The sequence below is a fragment of the Macaca thibetana genome, chromosome 14 (assembly GCF_024542745.1).
Source record: "Macaca thibetana thibetana isolate TM-01 chromosome 14, ASM2454274v1, whole genome shotgun sequence".
NCBI lineage: Eukaryota > Metazoa > Chordata > Mammalia > Primates > Cercopithecidae > Macaca > Macaca thibetana.
The window spans coordinates 12,847,332-12,865,238 of NC_065591.1; the positions used below are offsets into that span (position 1 = coordinate 12,847,332).

The 17,907-nt window shown below is 51.2% G+C and overlaps 1 protein-coding gene across 1 annotated transcript in view; it reads right to left on the bottom strand.

Moving 5' to 3' along the window:
* Positions 1-16,455, bottom strand: part of CD5 (CD5 molecule) — a 28,830-nt gene extending 12,375 nt beyond the window's left edge. The window contains exons 1-2 of the mRNA XM_050756928.1: positions 16,235-16,455; positions 2,591-2,629 (exon numbers count right to left, since the gene is read on the bottom strand). Of these exons, the coding sequence (XP_050612885.1) occupies positions 2,591-2,629; positions 16,235-16,289 (94 nt within the window). The 5' untranslated portion in view covers positions 16,290-16,455. The remainder of the gene's footprint in view (positions 1-2,590; positions 2,630-16,234) is intronic.
* Positions 16,456-17,907: the final 1,452 nt, after the last annotated feature.

Consider the following 17,907-nt stretch of genomic DNA (forward strand, 5'->3'; position numbering starts at 1 on the left):
TGCATGTGTGGTGTGTGTAGTGTGTGTGTGTGGTTGTGTGTGTGGTTGTGTGTGTGGGGTGTGTGGTGTGTGTGTGGTGTGGTGTGGTTGTGTGTATGTGTGGTGTGTGTGGAGTGTGTGTGGTGTGATTGTATGTATGTGGGGTGTATGTGTGGTGTGGTGTGGTTGTGTGTATGTGGGGTGTGTGTGGAGTGTGTGTGGGGTGTGTGTGTGTGGCATGTGTGTGTGGTTGTGTGTATGTGGGGTGTGTGTGGGGTGTGTGTGTGGTGTGGTGTGGTTGTGTGTATGTGTGGTGTGTGTGGTGTGTGTGGGGTGTGTGTGGTGTGTGTGTGGTGTGGTTGTATGTATGTGGGGTGTGTGTGGTGTGGTGTGGTTGTGTGTATGTGTGGTGTGTGTGGAGTGTGTGTGGGGTGTGTGTGTGTGTGGCGTGTGTGTGTGGGGTGTGTGTGTGTGGTTGTATGTATGCGTGGTGTGTGTGGGGTGTGTGTGTGAGGTGTGGGGTGTGTGTGGTGTGTGTGTGGCGTGTGTGTGGCGTGTGTGTGGTGTGTATGTGGTGTGTGTGGTTTGGTTGTGTGTATGTGTGGTGTGTGTGGGGTGTGTGTGTAGTTGTATGTGTGGTGTGTGTGTGGGGTGTGTGTGGTGTGTGTGGTGTGGTTGTGTGTGTGTGGTATGTGTGGGGGGTGTGTGTGGTGTGTGTGGTGTGTGTGTGTGTGTGTGTGTGTGTGTGTGTGGTGTGTGTGGTGTGTGTGTGGTGTGTGTGTGGTGTGTGTGTGGCATGTGTGTGGGGGGTGTGGTGTGTGTGTGATGTGTGTTTGGCATGTGTGTGGGGGGTGTGTGGTGTGTGTGGGTGTGTGTGTGTAGGGTGTATGTGTGTGTGTGTGTGGGGTGTGTGTGTGTGTGTGTGTGGGGGGGGTGTGTGTGTGTGTGTGGTGTGTGTGTGTGTGTAGGGTGTGTGTGTGGTGTGTGTGTGGTTGTGTGTATGTGGGGGGTGTGTGGTGTGTGTGGTGTGTGTGGGGTGTGTGTAGGGTGTATGTGTGGTGTGTGTGGGGTGTGTGTGGCATGTGTGTGGGGGGTGTGTGTGGTGTGTGTGGGGTGTGTGTGGTGTATGTGTGTGTGTGTGTGTGGTGTGTGTGTGGTGTGTGTGTGTTTGTGTGTATGTGGGGTGTGTGTGGTGTGTGTGGTGTGTGTGTGTGTGGGGTGTGTGGGGTGTGTGGGATGTGTGTAGGGTGTATGTGTGGTGTATGTGTGGTGTGTGTGTGTGTGTGTGTGTGTGGTGTGTGTGGGGTGTGTGTGAGGTGTGTGTGTGTTTGTGCATAAAGAGCTTCTTGAAGAATATACAAGAAACAAATAAACGTGGTCATTACCTGGGGTGTTGGGGCCGACGTGGGGGTGACTGGGATAGACGGGAATAGAGATGGAAGTGAGACTATTCACTATAGATCTTTATATATTTTTTAGAAGTTTTGAGCTGGATGAGTGTGTCACCGATTCAAGAAATTTTTAGAAATGTGAAAGGCTCTTCCAAGTGATTCTGAGGGGAGGTTTTCCCTGGTCGGGAACCACGGGTCAGGCTGCCCTTTTCTTCCGACCAGGACAGTCTGGGGCCAAAGCTGAGGGCCAGGGCTTGCCAAAGACGCTTGGCTAGTTAGAGGCAGAGCGAGCGCGTCTCAACACCTGACATTGGTGGGGCGCTTTGCAGGCTGTCTGCCCAGCGAGCTGGCTCGTTGCAGCTTCACCAGGCAAGAGATTTTCTGCCCATTTCACAGCTGGGGAAACTGGGGCTCAAGGAGGTCAAGCAGTGTGCCAAAGCTTGGAGCCAGGATGTCAGTGCAGGGTCCAGGTCGTGCTTAGGGCCTGCTAAGGCCCCTGTCACTCCCTCTGGCTGCACAGTGGCATCTCAAGACCCTTCAGCTACAATTCACCCCAGATACAGTCAGCCCCATGTTATCCCAGTCAATGTGAAGGAGAGGTCTGTGGTGAAATGAGGGTGCAAACTGCTGAGTTAAAAAGTGTAATAATTTCTTCGCTGCAGGATTTCTCAGAGCCTTTACTAGGCTGGTGGACACCGTCAGTCTCCAGTGGGAGATGTGGTGTTGCCTGCTCTTTCTCCAGCATGCTCCATGGAACCCTATTTGGGAAACAGTCTCTCCGACTAAAGTCCAACCTCTAAGGCTGGACATTCCACACACCTCACAATCAGTCTGCAGCCTCTCTCCGCAGACTCCCCTCTAAACATCTTTGACCATGGAGTGTCTGTCAGGATTGGGTAGGAAATAGGACTTTGCAAGGTGCATTTATGAGCTGGAATGTTTCCTGTGCATGGTGAGTGGGTCATAGTAATAATTATCATGACATCTGGCATTTGTGGGTGATTTACGGCTATCGAGGGCACCCATCTGCATGTGAGCATCTTAAATGTGCAGTGTCTGCATCTATGTGCCTGTGTATATGCTGGGGTTCACCCTCTCTGTAGGGTGGGGTTCACTCTGGCAGAAGCGATGGCTTCATCGAGAGGTCCCCTATGGTCTGACAAAACCACAGCCCCACTCTCCCCCTGCCCCAGGCCTTTCTCCATGTGGCTCTTCCTTACCTGGGTCATCCCAGCTGAGCCGTCCGAGGCAGGAAGCAACTGCAGAAAGGAGAGAGGAGGGTCAGGAAGTGAAGCCAACCGCCCTCTCCCTTCTCCCCAGCTCACCCGCCCACAGCCTGAGCAATGGCCCTTTCTGCCTCCCCCTATCCACACTCATGGGTTTTAGGGACAGGAATTTTTGTACTCCAGGTTGGAACCCCTGAGTGATATGAATTCTATTTAGTGGGTTGCAACCATCGATTTTTTTTCTTCTTAAAAACCCATTGCTTTTAAAATGAACATACATGAAGTTGATTTTTCTTTACTGCATGATTCCGTGAATGTCACATATATAGATGTGTGTGACCACCATCACAATCAAGGTATATGCCAGTTCCATTACTCCCTACCTCAAATTCCCTCGTGCTAACCTTTGTAATAATGTAACCATCAATTATTATTATTACTTTTTGAGGCAGAATCTCACTCTCCTCACCCAGGCTAGTGTGCAGTGGCACGATCACAGCTCACTGCAGCCTCAACCTCCCTGGCTCAAAAGGCTCCTCCCACCTCAGCCTCTTGAGTAGCTAGGATTACAGGCATGAGCCACCGTGCCTGGCTAATTTTTTTACAATTTTTTTTTTTTTTTTTTTTTTTTTTTTTTTAGAGACAGGGTCTCACTATGTTGTCCAGGCTGGTTTTGAACTCCTGGGCTCAAGTGATCCTCATGCCTCAGCTTCCTGAAGTGCTGGGATTACAGGTGTGAGCCATGGCACTCGGGCCATCAAATTTTTTAAAAAAATGAAATGGAATAGAATAGAGAGGCCATGCACGGTGGCTTATGACTGTAATCCCAGCACTTAGCGGGGCCAAGGTGGGAGGACTGCTTGAGCCCAGGAGTTGGACCCTGCAGTGGGCTATGATTATGCCACAGCACTCTAGCCTGGGTGACAGAGTAAGACACTGTCTGAAAACCATTAAGATAAAATAAAAAAGAATGTCAGAATGCACTATACATTGTGAGGGTGAGGACCACTTTTTGTGTGTTGAGGGTTGCAATGTAAAAATGTCCTGTGTGTTGCTTCCTCTCGAAAACATTTGAGCTCCTTAGTTCTAGAGAATGGAGAAATGAGCCAGAAAAGGGCCAGGCGCCATGGCTCATGGCTGTAATCCAAGCACTTTGGGAGGCCGAGGTGGGCGGATCACTTGAGGTCAGGAGTTTGAGACTGGCCCAGTCAATATGGTGAAACCCTGTCTCTACTAAAAATGATAAAAATTAGCTCGGCGTGATGGTGCATGCCTGTAATCCCAACTCCTCGGGAGGCTGAGGCAGGAGAATTGCTTGAACCTGGAAGGTGGAGGCTGCAGTGAGCTGAGATTGCACCACTGCACTCCAGCCTGGGTAAGAGAGTGAGATTCTGTCTTTAAAAGAAAAAAAAAAAAAAAAAGAAATGAGAAAGAAATGAGCAAGAAATGAGCAAGAAAGGGAACCCAAGAGAACATTTGCTAATTTCCAGCATTCCCAAGGCAGAGTAAGACTGACAGCCACTTATCTTTAACAGCTGCCCATTTCTGGAGAAGACGAAGCTCAAAGAGACGGCGGGACCTGCCCACAGTAGTGTAGCCAGCTAGTTGGCAAGGGAGCCGAGGTGACAGGTCAGGGAACAGGGGTCTGTAGGGAACCAGCCTTCCTCCGTGTGGACCACATGGAAGCTCTGCCTCCTTGTAGCCCTGTCTCACTGTGGAGTGGGGGCAAAGTGGCCCACTGCAGGGCTCTCAGCAGAGCAGCAGCTGGCCAGCTCATCTGTGGCTGGGGAAGAGGTTTAATTTGGGTGGGGACAAGGTGGAGTAGCAAGCTCACGTGACTTCAAAGCTTAACCTCTGTATTCACCACCTAGCATGATCAGTTAGGGTGCAGGTAGAGTATTTTGATTTCCAACTGTCTGACTTGGGTTTACTCTTGGATTTATGGCACTGGGTCAAGGAGACTGTTGACTATTTTATATTAATATAATATAACTTTCACTATTATATATTAATAGTGAAAGGCTGTGTTCAAATTGTTTGTGAGAAATTGTTGCTGGGTGTTAAAAAATAGGTGTGTTGAGCTGGGCCAGGGGCTCAAGGCTGTAGTCCTACCTACTCAGCAGGCTGAGGCAGGAGGCTCACTTGAGCCGAGGAGTTCGAGTCCAGCCTGGACAACATAGCAAGACCCCATCTCTTAAAAAATAGGTGTGCTTTGAAAAAGCTGTTCTTGCTTGAGTGCTCTCAAGCTGGTGGTTGAATTTTAAGGGGTGATGTGCCCCACAGTTCATCCTTGCCCCCGAATCAAGACTTTTCATGATGAAGTCATCATGGCCCTGTGGTAAGTTTCCCTTGAATCTGCAAGATCCTTTCACAGCTGTTGCTCTAGGAGTCACGGGCCTTGGAAGGGGAAGGTTATTCTCATCAACAGGGAAGTGTGCAGAGGTCTGGCCTGGGTGGAAAGGGATGGCCCAGTTGTCAAGCATCTGATCAATTTTTTATTTTTATTTTTTGAGACAGAGTCTTGCTCTCTTGCCCAGGTTGGAATGCAGTGCCATGAATTTGACTCACTATAACCTCTACTTCCCTGGTTCAAGCAATTCTCCTGCCTCAACCTCCCAAGTAGCTGGGACTACAGACTTGCACCACCATGCCCAGCTAATTTTTGTACTTTTAGTAGAGACGAGGTTTCACTATGTTGGCCAGGCTGGCCTTGAACTCCTGACCTCAGGTGATCCACCTGCCTCAGCCTCCCAAAGTGCTGGGATTACAGGCATGAGCCACCACACCCAATCAATCATCTGATTTATTGCAGTGGGCAGGGCAGCCGCAGGAGGCCATTGGGGAGATGTCCAGCCAGCAAGAAAGATCGGGAGGGAGGCCCTTTTGCTCTGCCCGCACCTCTCGCTCCTGACCTCTCATTCCCACCTCCCTCTCATCCCAGCTGCCCATTAGAAGCAGGGCAGTCCGCCTTGAAAGAGTCATCCCTCTGGCTAAGTCTCGAGGGCTAAGGCAGCTTGAAGTGCCGCCTGGGGGAGTGGGAGTCCGCAGATCTGCCCTTCAGTGCTACACAGTTCAGGATGGGTTTTCAGTCACCAGTAACTTTCTACTGCTCCAGTTCTGAGTATCAGCTCTGCCACTTCCTGCCTATAGAGTCTGGGGAGCACGTCTGTCCTGTCTGTATGCCTCCGAGCCTTGATTTCCTCACTCACAGCATGAGGATGAGCATGGGACTAGCCTTCTCCAGCTGTTGTGAAGACGAGATGAGTTAATCGGTGTAAAGGGCTTAGCCCAGTGCCTTCCTGGCCTGTGTTCGGTGCTCAGAGCTGGTGCTACTGGTCTGCAGAATAGGCTGGGCTGGGGGACACTGTGCCCAGGGCGGCAGACCCTCGGGGACCTTTCCCAGTGGGAAGATTCCCTGTCCAGGAGCACAGAGAGCCAGACCATGGGGCTCACCACTTCTTTCTTCTAACTTGGAAACTTTGCGCAGACGGTCCAGACTTAGGGTGGTTCAACTTATGACTTTTCAAGTTTGCAATGGGTTTATTGGGGTATTAGATGATTTTTGACTTAGGATGTTTTCAGCTTACAATGGGTTTATTGAGAGGTAACCCCACTGTAGGTCAAGGAGCATCTCTATTTCCTGAGTCATCATACTCAATGTTCATTATTAACAGCAGCTGCCAACTATTGAGCACCTGCTGCATACTTAGCCCTCGGGATGTTCATCATAGATATTGTTGTTAGTCTTCCACACAGCCCCATCACGAGAGTTGAGTACGCTCCTGGTATAAATGTCAGGAGAGGGCAAATGCCCTGTCCCGGGTGATACGGCAGGCAGGTGGAGTCGAACCATGTGTCTGACTCCAAAACCCATGCTCTCTGCTCCCAGCCACCCAATCGCTCCTCCAGAGTGCCAGGTTTGGAGATGCAGAGATGGACACCACCTGCATCTGACCTGGAAGCGCTCGTGCAGTCAGACCCTGAAGGCCTGGGGACAGGGACCGGGCCTGACAATCATGGCAAATTCCACACAGAATAGCCTAGGCCTTTCTCAGAGAACGTTCTTGGGGAAGACTGAACAAGCTGGAAAACCAATTGAAATTCTTTAAAAAAATGCTCTAACAAATGCTTTAATAAAAAAGATATTTATGCGTTCTATAGTGTCGCCCTGGAACCTTCCTCCGGGTGCCTGTCTGGTCCCCAGATGAGCAGCACTTCCTCTCTTCTCCTTCCATCTCTATCACTGTCACCATCATCATCCCCGTCACCGTCATCATCATTGTCACCATCACCGTCACCATCACCATCACTGTTACCATCACCATCACAGTTACCATCATCATCACCATCACTGTCACCATCATCACCATCACTGTCACCATCATTATCACCATCACCATCACCATCACCGTCACCATCATCACCACCATTACCGTTACCATCACCGTCACCGTCACCATCACCATCAACATCATCATCACCATCACCGTCACCATCATCACCATCACTGTCACCATCACTATCATCACTGTCGCCATCATCACCATCACTGTCACCATCATCATCACCATCATCATCACCATCACTGTCACCATCATGACCACCATTACTGTTACCATCATCATCACTGTCACCATCATCACCATCACTGTCACCATCATGACCACCATTACTGTTACCATCATCATCACTGTCACCATCATCACCATCACCGTCACCATCACTGTCACCATCACCATCACCGTCAACATCATCACCATCACTGTCACCATCACCAACATTTTAACAGTTTTCACTCTTTTGGGTCTTTTACATGTTAACTCTCCCAGTCCTCACCACAATGCTATGAAGTAGGTACGATTATTTTGGTCCCGATTTTACAGACCAGGAAACTGAGAAGGGTTAAATGACTTGTCCAAGCAGCTAATGAGTGCTGGGGCCCAAACTCCACCCTAGCCGTCTGGCACCGAGTCTGAGCTTTTGCCAGTGAGACCCAAACTGCCTCCCTTCACTCCAGCAGGAAGCCCATGATGGCCTGCCCCAGGTTTCATTGATTCCTGCACGGCCCTGGTGTGCAATCCTGATCAACAGGAATGAATCTGTGATACCGTTCAGTCAGTAAAACATGCAGTGGGAAGACTTAGCTATGAATGTGCTGTGTGACCTTGGCAAGCCACTCAACCTCTCTGGGCTCAGTTTCTTAATCTGTAAAGTAAGGAAGTTAGATTCCACAATCCCTCACCTTCCCCCTGGTTCAAACACCTACGATCTCTAATCTTTAGCTCCTGATGGATTTCAGCGGCTGTTGGAGAAGGGCAGTGAGATGGGCAGCTGACTTGGAAGCTACCTGAGTGTGTAGTGTATATTCTTTCTGCCTGTCCATGAATGTGTTCAGGGTTTTTTTGTTTGTTTGTTTGCTTGTTTGTTTTTCACTTATAATCTAGGGAGCAGAATGAACATTGAGGTTTTGAGGGTCCACAACCTATTTTCATTTTTTAGTTGTTTCTCACAGGGGTCAGACCAGCACCCTCCTTCCCCTGAGCCCTGCAGTCTGTGTTCAGGGTCTCCCTGACCCCTCTGGAGAGTCTACAGCTTACTCCTGCGCCATCCTTTCTAGCCTCAAGAAGCCTGAGGCTCCTGCTGTTGCCAAAGCTGTGGACAGAATCCCTGACACTGGAGACCAGGAGGCCTCCCGAGGCCTGGAAGCACTATGCCGTTTCCTTATCCACCAGCCACGCCTCACCCCGAGCAACTTGGGCTACGGATGAGAATTCTCTGAAGACCCCTTCCTTCTCCTGCCCACCTCCCCTTGGAGCTCTCACAATTTAGGGCCTGGACTGGGCAAACCCAGGCAAAACTCAGGGCTAAAGAAGTTACAAGGTTTATCACACCCCAGGAGCCCCTGTCTCTTGTCTTTGCATTGGCAGAGACAATATTTTTGGCCCTGCCTGCCCTGAGGTCTTGGTGAGGATTCGAAAGCAGCTCCAAGACATTTATATCCGCCTCCCCATCCCTCTCATTCCTCTTGCCCCCAAGGTATCCAGGGTAATTCTCACTTTGGCTCTCATGACGGCGTCCCATGAGTTTTATTTGCGCTGCACAGTGTTTAAAATTTTGAGCCAATTTTTTAAAAAAGGTTTCTTTTAATTTTGTTTTGCTTTTTAAACAAATTTCAAGATCCAGGCGTTTTTGAAAAATAGGACATCCTGGCCGGGCGCGGTGGCTCAAGCCTGTAATCCCAGCACTTTGGGAGGCCGAGACGGGCGGATCACGAGGTCAGGAGATCGAGACCATCCTGGCTAACACGGTGAAACCCCGTCTCTACTAAAAAATACAAAAAACTAGCCGGGCGAGGTGGCGGGTGCCTGTAGTCCCAGCTACTCGGGAGGCTGAGGCAGGAGAATGGTCTAAACCCGGGAGGCGGAGCTTGCAGTGAGCTGAGATCCGGCCACTGCACCCCAGCCTGGGCAACAGAGCAAGACTCTGTCTCAAAAAAAAAAAAAAAAAAAAAAAGAAAAAAAAATAGGACATCCTGGTTCCACTGGCTGTGCCTCTGGCGGCCCCAGGCAGTGGCAGTGGCCCTTGCCTTCTGTTTTGTCAACGCCTTGCTGGCACCCTACAGTCGCCATGTGTCTAGAGAGCCCGGGCTTCAAACACATGGCAGTGTCTGCAGCGAAACATATGCAATTTCACACTAAGTGGGATGCGTCAAGATTATAAATAGCCTCCCATTCGTTCAGGTCAGGATTTGCACCAAATGCATTTGCCAGAAACTTACAAATGTTTTTTGGGCTTTGGAATTACAGATGAATATTGTTGTCTTCCATGATGGGTCCCAGTTTACAGAGGAGGAGGCCGTCGTGGTGCACGGGAGTGAGAGCTCGGCATGGCCAGAATTCAGCCCAGGGTGGCTGGCTTTGTGACCTGCCCTCCTGGCCCCCGCCTCTGGCTCACTCCTAGGTCCTGTGTGGACCCTTCGGGATTTGCCTCTGACGCCCCTGAACCCTGGGAAATGGAGGCAAGGGTGTGGCCTGCTTAGGGTTCCGCAGGCACCCGGATTCACAGGGAGGGGCCTGTGATCGTGACCGATTATAACAAAATGACAGCATCCTTACCCTGTGCAGACCCCAGGATGAGGATTTTTCACCGAAGACCCTATTTCCTCCTGGAGCCTCAGAGGACAGGGCGCCATCACCAGTTTGTTTCACAAATAAGAAACCTATGACTGATTTAGTGTAGTTTGCAAGTCAGGTGTTCCCTTTTTCCCGTAAACATGATTGCTTCTAACAGTCCACAGACCTCCCCATAGCTACAGCCATTGATGTCCATCAAATACAGTAGCTCTGCCTGTGTTTGGGGGAGGATTCTGGATCTTTCTTGAATCCTCTATGTTGGCTGAGTTGAAAGGCCAGAAGCCCCTCTGTTTCTGAAACGACAGTCATCTGTGGAGTTGGAGCCATCTCAGGGCTTTAGGGAAACGAAGATCGTAAAGGACCAAAATTCCCTTTCTTGGGTTGCGCACAGATGAAATGATTGATTTATGATTAGGCGGCTTTTATGTGCAAAATACATACAGAATCACACTGGGCTGAAACCAGGAGAGGCCTGGGAATGGAGCCCGCAGGAAGGAACAGCAGATTCAGGTCTCTAATCTGGCTCCCCGAGGGCCTGTCCCAGTGAGCGGACAGTGGGTCGTGGGCAGAATGGCCTTTGCTGTTGGAATTGTTATTTCTCTCTCGCGCTAGTGGTCTGCTCTTGCATGAGTTTCACACCATATACGGTGTCTCTGCCGTCACAGCGACAAGCCTTTGGTTTTGTTTAGAGCTTCACCTACCCCAAAGCTCTCTCATGCACTAGGCTCCTTCTTTCCACCCACAGCCCTGTGAAGAAGGGACCATGCTCACCCCCATTTTCAGATTAGGAAACCGAGGTTCAGAGAGGCTGAGTGACTTGCCCAAGGTCACACAGCTAGCTGGTGGTAGAGTCAGGAGAGAAACCCTGTCTCCATCGCCTGGCAGGGCCTGTGGGAGTCTACCCCAGGGAGGCCCCAGAGCCTGCTTGCTCTGGAGTGCAGATGGGGGAAACTGGGGCCAGAAGGAGGGAGGGGTTCATTCCAGATGCTTCTGTGGGAGTCTGTGGCAGTGCCTGGGACCCTTGTCGTCTGTGCAGACTGCCACCACCCATTTCCTACGCTATTCCTACCGTATCTGTCCCCTGGAGAGGAGTATTAGGGTCTCTCTGGACACCATGAAAGTCAGGCCTTGAAAGGTACATGTTGATGATGATGATGCTGGTCGCGGTGATAGTGGCAGTTATAGAGGAAGTGATCCAGGCCCACAATCTCTTATCTGCAATTCAAAATCCAAAATCTAAAAGTCTTGTTCTAATGCATTTGGTGGGAGGGTGTTTGCTGTCTTTACATCCCTCTAAGTGTGCAAATTCATGTTTCACTGCAGAAATGGGAATGTGTTGAACGCAGGGCGCTGCCCCAGGCCTCACTGCGTGTGTTAAGAGCACACAGTATGTACACAGTATTTCCTTCTACAATCTGAAACCTTCTGAATTTCCAAATGCATCTGGCCTGGGGTTCAAGATGCACTTGAGGACCTGGAGAGGTGAGAGTTATGCTCACCTCTCTGCTCCTGTGTGGCTCTCCAGTGCATGGGAGAAACAGCCCAAGTCCTCAGGGAGGCCTCTGTGGTCCTCGTGGCTGTCTCATGGACCCCCTCGCTGACCTGCGGCTGGATGCCCCTCTGCCTGCAACACTCCTCCTCAGGTCCCACACGGTGGGCTCACTGCCTTCTTTCAAACATTGACTCAAATATCTTCTCATGAGAACCGCTGAATCCTCCCTAGGTACCACACACCCCACCAAGGCTTCCGGTCCCAGCCCTCCTCTCTGTCTGTCTCCACACCTCTCCTGACCGTCTAGTATTTGCATAATCACTAGCTTAGCTTGTCTCTTGTCTGTCTCCCCATCACACCCTGACTGTTATGGCAGATCCACCAGGGCAGGGATTTTCCACTGTTTTGTTCACTGCTGTGTCCTCAGCACTTAGAACAGTGTCTGGCACATAGTAGGTGTTCAGTCCATAGGTAGTCTCTGAATAAACCCGATGTAATGATTGCAGTGATCTTTTGAGGTGGGCACAGCAAGGAACCCCTATTTTTATAGATGAGACCCTGAGAGATGTTCATTTGTGAGTGGCCAAGCAGAAATCAAACTAGGTCTGCATTGCTCCAAAGCTCCCCTCCACAGGGCTGTGCACATCTGTGTTCACAGGCACACACAGCACATGTGCACATGGACACACACAGTAGATGTTCAATCAGTTTCACACACACACACACAGTAGATGTTCAATCAATTTCACATACACACACAGACACAGTAGTTGTTCAGTTTCACACACACACACAGAATAGATGTTCAATCAATTTCTCTCTCTCTCTCACACACACACACACAGACACACACACAGCAGATGTTCAATCAGTTTTGTCAGGTTGAGCTGAATTTGCCGCCTGGTCACTGCAGGGAAAACCCCTCTGAACTGGTGGCGACAGAGTGACCAGGAAGGCCAGTGCCAGCCCCCGGGCCCCCAGGTCCCTTCATTCCCTGCTGGAGGTGGGGAGCTCTGGGTCTTCGAGGAGCATGATCCACCCAGGGCCTCACCCAGCCTGGGACAGTGGACCTGCTGCCCTGCTCCAGTGGGAGCCCCACGCTCTCAGGCCTGTCTTTTCCTCTTGCCTTTGCCCTGCCATCCGCTCGGCCTGGGACCCTCTTCCCTTTTTTCTCTGCCTGGCTGGCTCCCTCCCTCATTCAGGTCTCAGATTCTCAGATGAGACCTCGCGTCCTTAGAGAGGCCCTCTCTGCCTGCCCAGCCAAGGGGGTGTCCTACTAGTGCAGACTGTATTGTGCCCGAGGCACTTGCTGATCCCCGCGTTGCACTCAGTATTTCAAAATGTGTAAATATTTCAGGTGCCTTTTTTTTTTTTTTTTTGAGATGGAGTCTTGCTCTGTCGCCCAGGCTGGAGTGCAATGGTGCGATCTCGGCTCACTGCAACCTCTGCCTCCCAGGTTCAAGCGATTCTCCTGCCTCAGCCTCCTGAGTAGCTGGGATTACAGGTGCGTGCCACCCCACCCGGCTAATTTTTATACTTTTAGTAGAGATGAGGTTTCACCATGTTGGCCAGGCTGGTCTTGAACTTCTGGCCTCAGGTGATCCACCCACCTTGGCCTCCTGAAGTGCTGGGATTACAGGCATGAGCCACCATGCTCAGTCTTTGGTGCTTGTTTACTTGTGTTCTCTAACAGGTCTCCTGTTAGCTGGTCAGATCCTTGAGGGCAGGGACTCCTGCCTTGGTCTCTGTATCCCCAGTGTTTTGCACAGAGCCGGATGCACAGGAGATGCTCAATAATATTTGTAGATGTATAAATGAATGAATTAGTGAATAAATAGCCTATGCAAGAGGATTGAGGGGTAGAGAGATTGATGCCCGTGCAGGCCTCTGGCAAGACCCTTATCCCCATTGGCTCCTACCTCGCATTGTTTCTTGCTGGTAATAATAATAATAATAATAATAATATTTTTAGTAGAGATGAGGTTTCACCATGTTGGCCAGGCTGGTCTTGAACTTCTGGTAATAATAATAATAATAGTTGTTGCTGTTATTATTGTTTACTGAGTACTTACTATACTATATGCCAGGATTGTACTCAAGCTCTGTGTGCATTGATGCATTGCATCCTTATAAGCCTCTATGAGGTACTGTTGTACCCAGTTTACAGACGAGGAAACTGAGGCTTACGGAACTAGTCCAAGATCGCCCAGTTGGTAAGTGGCAGACTGGAATTCAAACTACAGAGTTCATGACTTTCCCATGTCCCAATGCTGGCTTTTAGAGTCGCATCGCCTGGGCCAGTCAGGGTCGTGCAGTTGTCAGAGCCGCCTCCCCACCTCACTGCCTGCAGCTGTCCAGGCGGGGTAGGGCTGAGAGGGGAGTAGCTGTGGGAAGCCCTGGCCTGTCGCGAGCACCCAGACATGCTGGGGGCATCTTCATGCCTCAGGGTCCAAAGGTCCCCAAGCCCCGATGCCAGCCAGGAGGCTGCGGTGTCCCCAGGGCTCTGGCGTTGCGGCATCTCTCCTTGGAATGGCTCAAAGGGTGCCTGCACTGTTTGACTCCAGCCCCAGCCCTGGCCCTTGGTGTCCCCAGCTCTGGTGGCTGTATCTCTGCTGGTGGAGGTTGTGTCCCGGGGCCATTTTCCCACAGGGGAGTGGCCTTCCCTTTGGTGGCCTTCCTTTTAGCTAAGGGTACAGGGAGGGGCCTCTGTGAAGGCAGGAATGCTGGGCTGGGGGCAGCTCGGCTATGCACCAGCTGCTGCACTCTGGGTTTGCACTTGGCCTTCCTGGGCCTCGCTTTTCCCCACTGTAAAATGGGGCCAATGGGTGAAGCTTGCAGCAGAAAATGGCTTTAAAAGTGCTTTGTAAACAGTGACGCACTGAAAAATGGGAATGCTTGGTACCCACCGGCTCACTCAGACGCTGGGAACTGCCTGTTCCTGGGGTTCCAGCTGGCCCCCATACTGGGGGTGAAGGGGGTACCTCCAAGCCTTCCTGACTCTGGCCTGTGTTGGGCCAGGGAACTTGCCTGGTCCCATCAGGAGCCTCACCCATGATGGGATTCAGGTAGGAGGGCCCTAGAGCAGGACATGGGCTCCCATACTTGGCTGGGAGCCTCCCTATCTCAATGGAGTCTGAGGCCAGAGGTGAGGAGCAGGTGCGGGGGGTTAAGGGCCTGGTCCCTCCTCAGCAGGGTGCCCGAAGCCAGCCAGGGGTCTGTCTCTAGGCCTCTTACTTTGGGACAGAAGGCATTTTGTACCTGTTGTTGTTACATGTGAGAAGAGCCATGTGAACATGTGTGCACAGGTGCCATTGTCACATGTTGGGGAGATAATCCTGTATTTGGAGGCCGTGTTGTACTCATGAAAGCACACACAGTTCTCACACACATGCACACAGACTCACAGACTCACACACACAGACTCACACATTCCCCCCCACACATTTCTCACACATGAACACAGACTCACACACACAGACACATACACACAGACTCACAAATTCCCCCCCCACAGTTCTCACACACATGCGCACAGACTCATAGACTCACACACACACAGTTCTTACACACATGAACACAGACTCACACACACAGACTCACACACACACAGTTCTTACACACATGAACACAGACTCACACACACAGACTCACACACACACACAGACTCACACATTCCCCCACACACAGTTCTCACACACACGAACACAGACTCACACACACAGACTCACACACAGACTCACACACACAGACTCACACACACAGACTCACACATACAGACTCACACACACAGACTCACACATTCCCCCACGCACATTTCTCACACACATGAACACAGACTCACACAGACTCACACACAGACTCACACATACAGACTCACACACACAGACTCACACATTCCCCCACGCACATTTCTCACACACATGAACACAGACTCACACAGACTCACACACAGACTCACACACAGACACATACATACAGACTCACACATTCCCCCATGCACATTTCTCACACACATGAACATAGACTCTCACACACACACATTCCCCCCACACAGTTCTCACACACATGCACACAGACTCATACACACACACATTTCCCCACACTCACACCTGCACGCCCAGCTTCCCTAGGAGGCTGCCGAGGCTCCCTGCTCAGGCAGGCGAGGCCTCCAGACCCTCTCCCTGCCAGCCTGGAAGACGCTCGCATCCTCCTGTTTCCAGCCCGGAGTCACGCACCTCTGTCACCCTGCCAGACCTTCCAAATCCTCAGGAAGTGGTTAGGTCTCATCCAGTTCACACCCCAACCCCCACATTTCATAAATGGGGAGATCAAGGCCTGGAGAGGCTTGGGGACCTATCTGAGGTCACACAGCGTCGGGCTTACAACCCAGGGCTCGAGGGAAAGCAGGCCCAGAGTGTACTCATCCCGGCCGGCCTGGCTGGGCCCCTCTGGGACTGACCCAGGACTGGTTGTGAGAGGGCCTAGGACTTCCGCTTTGAGTCCTTGACATCTGCTCAGACATTGTCCTCAGAGGCGGCTCCACTCTCCCTTGGCCCACTCTCTGTCCAGAGCATCATCAGAGCTGCATCAGAGACGGTGTTTCCATGTCTCTGGAGGCCACCAAGTAAAGGCTGGGCTGTCAGGGGGGACTCTGCAGAGGGAGGCCTGTATGTGCTGCTAAAATCCAACTCAGCCTAGGAATCAGGTTGTCTGGGCCCCATCGGATGCGGGTCCCCCCTGCAGTCTCTCTTGCACTGGAAGGGTAAAGCAGGGCTCTCAACAGCGCAGGAGAGAGGCAAGGTTGTGCTCCTGGTGGGTGGGACATGCAGGGCAGAGGGCCAAGTTGCAGCTGGGCAGTGGGGGCAGGCCGGGATCCCAGTGGCCCCAAATCTCCACAACGTTCCAGAGGGGTGACATGTGGACCCCAGAGTCAGCCTTGGGTAAAACTGGGATCTCCTTCCTTGCACTGGAGCGAGCCCGGATGTTTGCAGGACACCCGGAAGGGGTACTCACCCAGCATTCCCAGCAGGTACAAGGTGGCCAGCGGTTGCGGAGACCCCACGGGCATGGTCTCTGGCCTTCTCTTGCCTCAGCCTGGGCAGCTCGGCACTGCAGGTGAGGATGTCTGGCCCGGTGTCTCGCTCTCAGGGAGGGAGAGGGCGGGGCGGCATGCTCAGGGAGGGGTGGGACGGGGAGCAGGCAGTGTGGGGCCTGCGTCACCCATGTTTGAAGTTGAACTGTCAACTTCCTCCTGGCAAAACCACCTGCCCCTGTTTGAATGGTAGCCCTGGCCTCTGCCAGCTTCCTGCCCAAGGTACCCGGGGCTGGGGCAGTGCTCTCGGCCACCCCCACACAGGACAAGGCCACGCATCCTGGAGGGACAGGGCTGCAGGGAGTGGGGACCCTGAGGGGGTTATGGGGGGTGAAGGCCTGGCTGCAGCTGAGGGCTGGGCTGAGGACAGGCGTCTCTGAGGCAGGGGTCCGGGCGGAGAGAGGCGGGAAGTGGGCAGCATGATGCCAGTTCTTGCTGCAGACTCCAGTGAAAGCCGAAACCAAACCCTCCATTTCTCCTTTGTGAGGGATGAGGTTGGAAGTTTGAGGTGACTTTCCACGGGTGTTGTTTCGCTAGCAGATACAAGAGATGGCTCTGTCATGAATGATGGGGCTTGTGCCTGTGTGTGTGTGTGTAGAGAGAGCGATCTCCATGTTGACTTGTGTGATCTCTGTGCTGTGTGTGTGATCTCCATGTTGAGGTGTATATGTGAGCTCCATGTTGATGTGTGTGTCATCTCCTGTTGATGTGTGTGTGATTTCCGTGTTGCATGTGTGTGATCTCCATGTTGATGTGTGTGAATGTGATCTTCATGTTGATGTGTGTGTGTGTAATCTCCATGTTGATGTGTGTGTGATTTTCAGGTTGTGTGTGTGTGATCTCCACGTTGACTTGTGTGATCTCTGTGTTGTGTGTGTGATCTCCATGTTGGGGTGTATGTATGAGCTCCATGTTGATGTGTGTGTAATACCCATTTGATATATGTGTGTGTGATCTCCATGTTGATGTGTGTGAATGTGATCTCCATGTTGATGTGTGTGTGTGATCTCCATGTTGATGTGTGTGTGATCTCCATGTTGATGTGTGTGAATGCGATCTCCATGTTGATGTGTGTGAATGTGATTTCCATGCTGATGTGTGTGTGTGATCTCCATGTTGATGTGTGTGTGATCTCCATGTTGATGTGTGTGAATGATTTCCATGTTGATGTGTGTGATTTCCGTGTTGATGTGTGTGAGTGATTTCCATGTTGATGTGTCTGTGTGATCCCCATGTTGATGTGTGTGAATGTGATCTCCATGTTGATGTGTGTGAATGTGATTTCCATGCTGATGTGTGTGTGTGATCTCCATGTTGATGTGTGTGAATGCGATCTCCATGTTCGTGTCTGTGAATGTGATTTCCATGCTGATGTGTGTGAATGTGATCTCCATGTTGATGTGTGTGAATGATTTCCATGTTGATGTGTGTGAATGATTTCCATGTTGATGTGTGTGATTTCCATGTTGATGTGTGTGAGTGATTTCCATGTTGATGTGTCTGTGTGATCCCCATGTTGATGTGTCTGTGTGATCCCCATGTTGATGTGTGTGAATGTGATCTCCATGTTGATGTGTGTGAATGTGATCTCCAT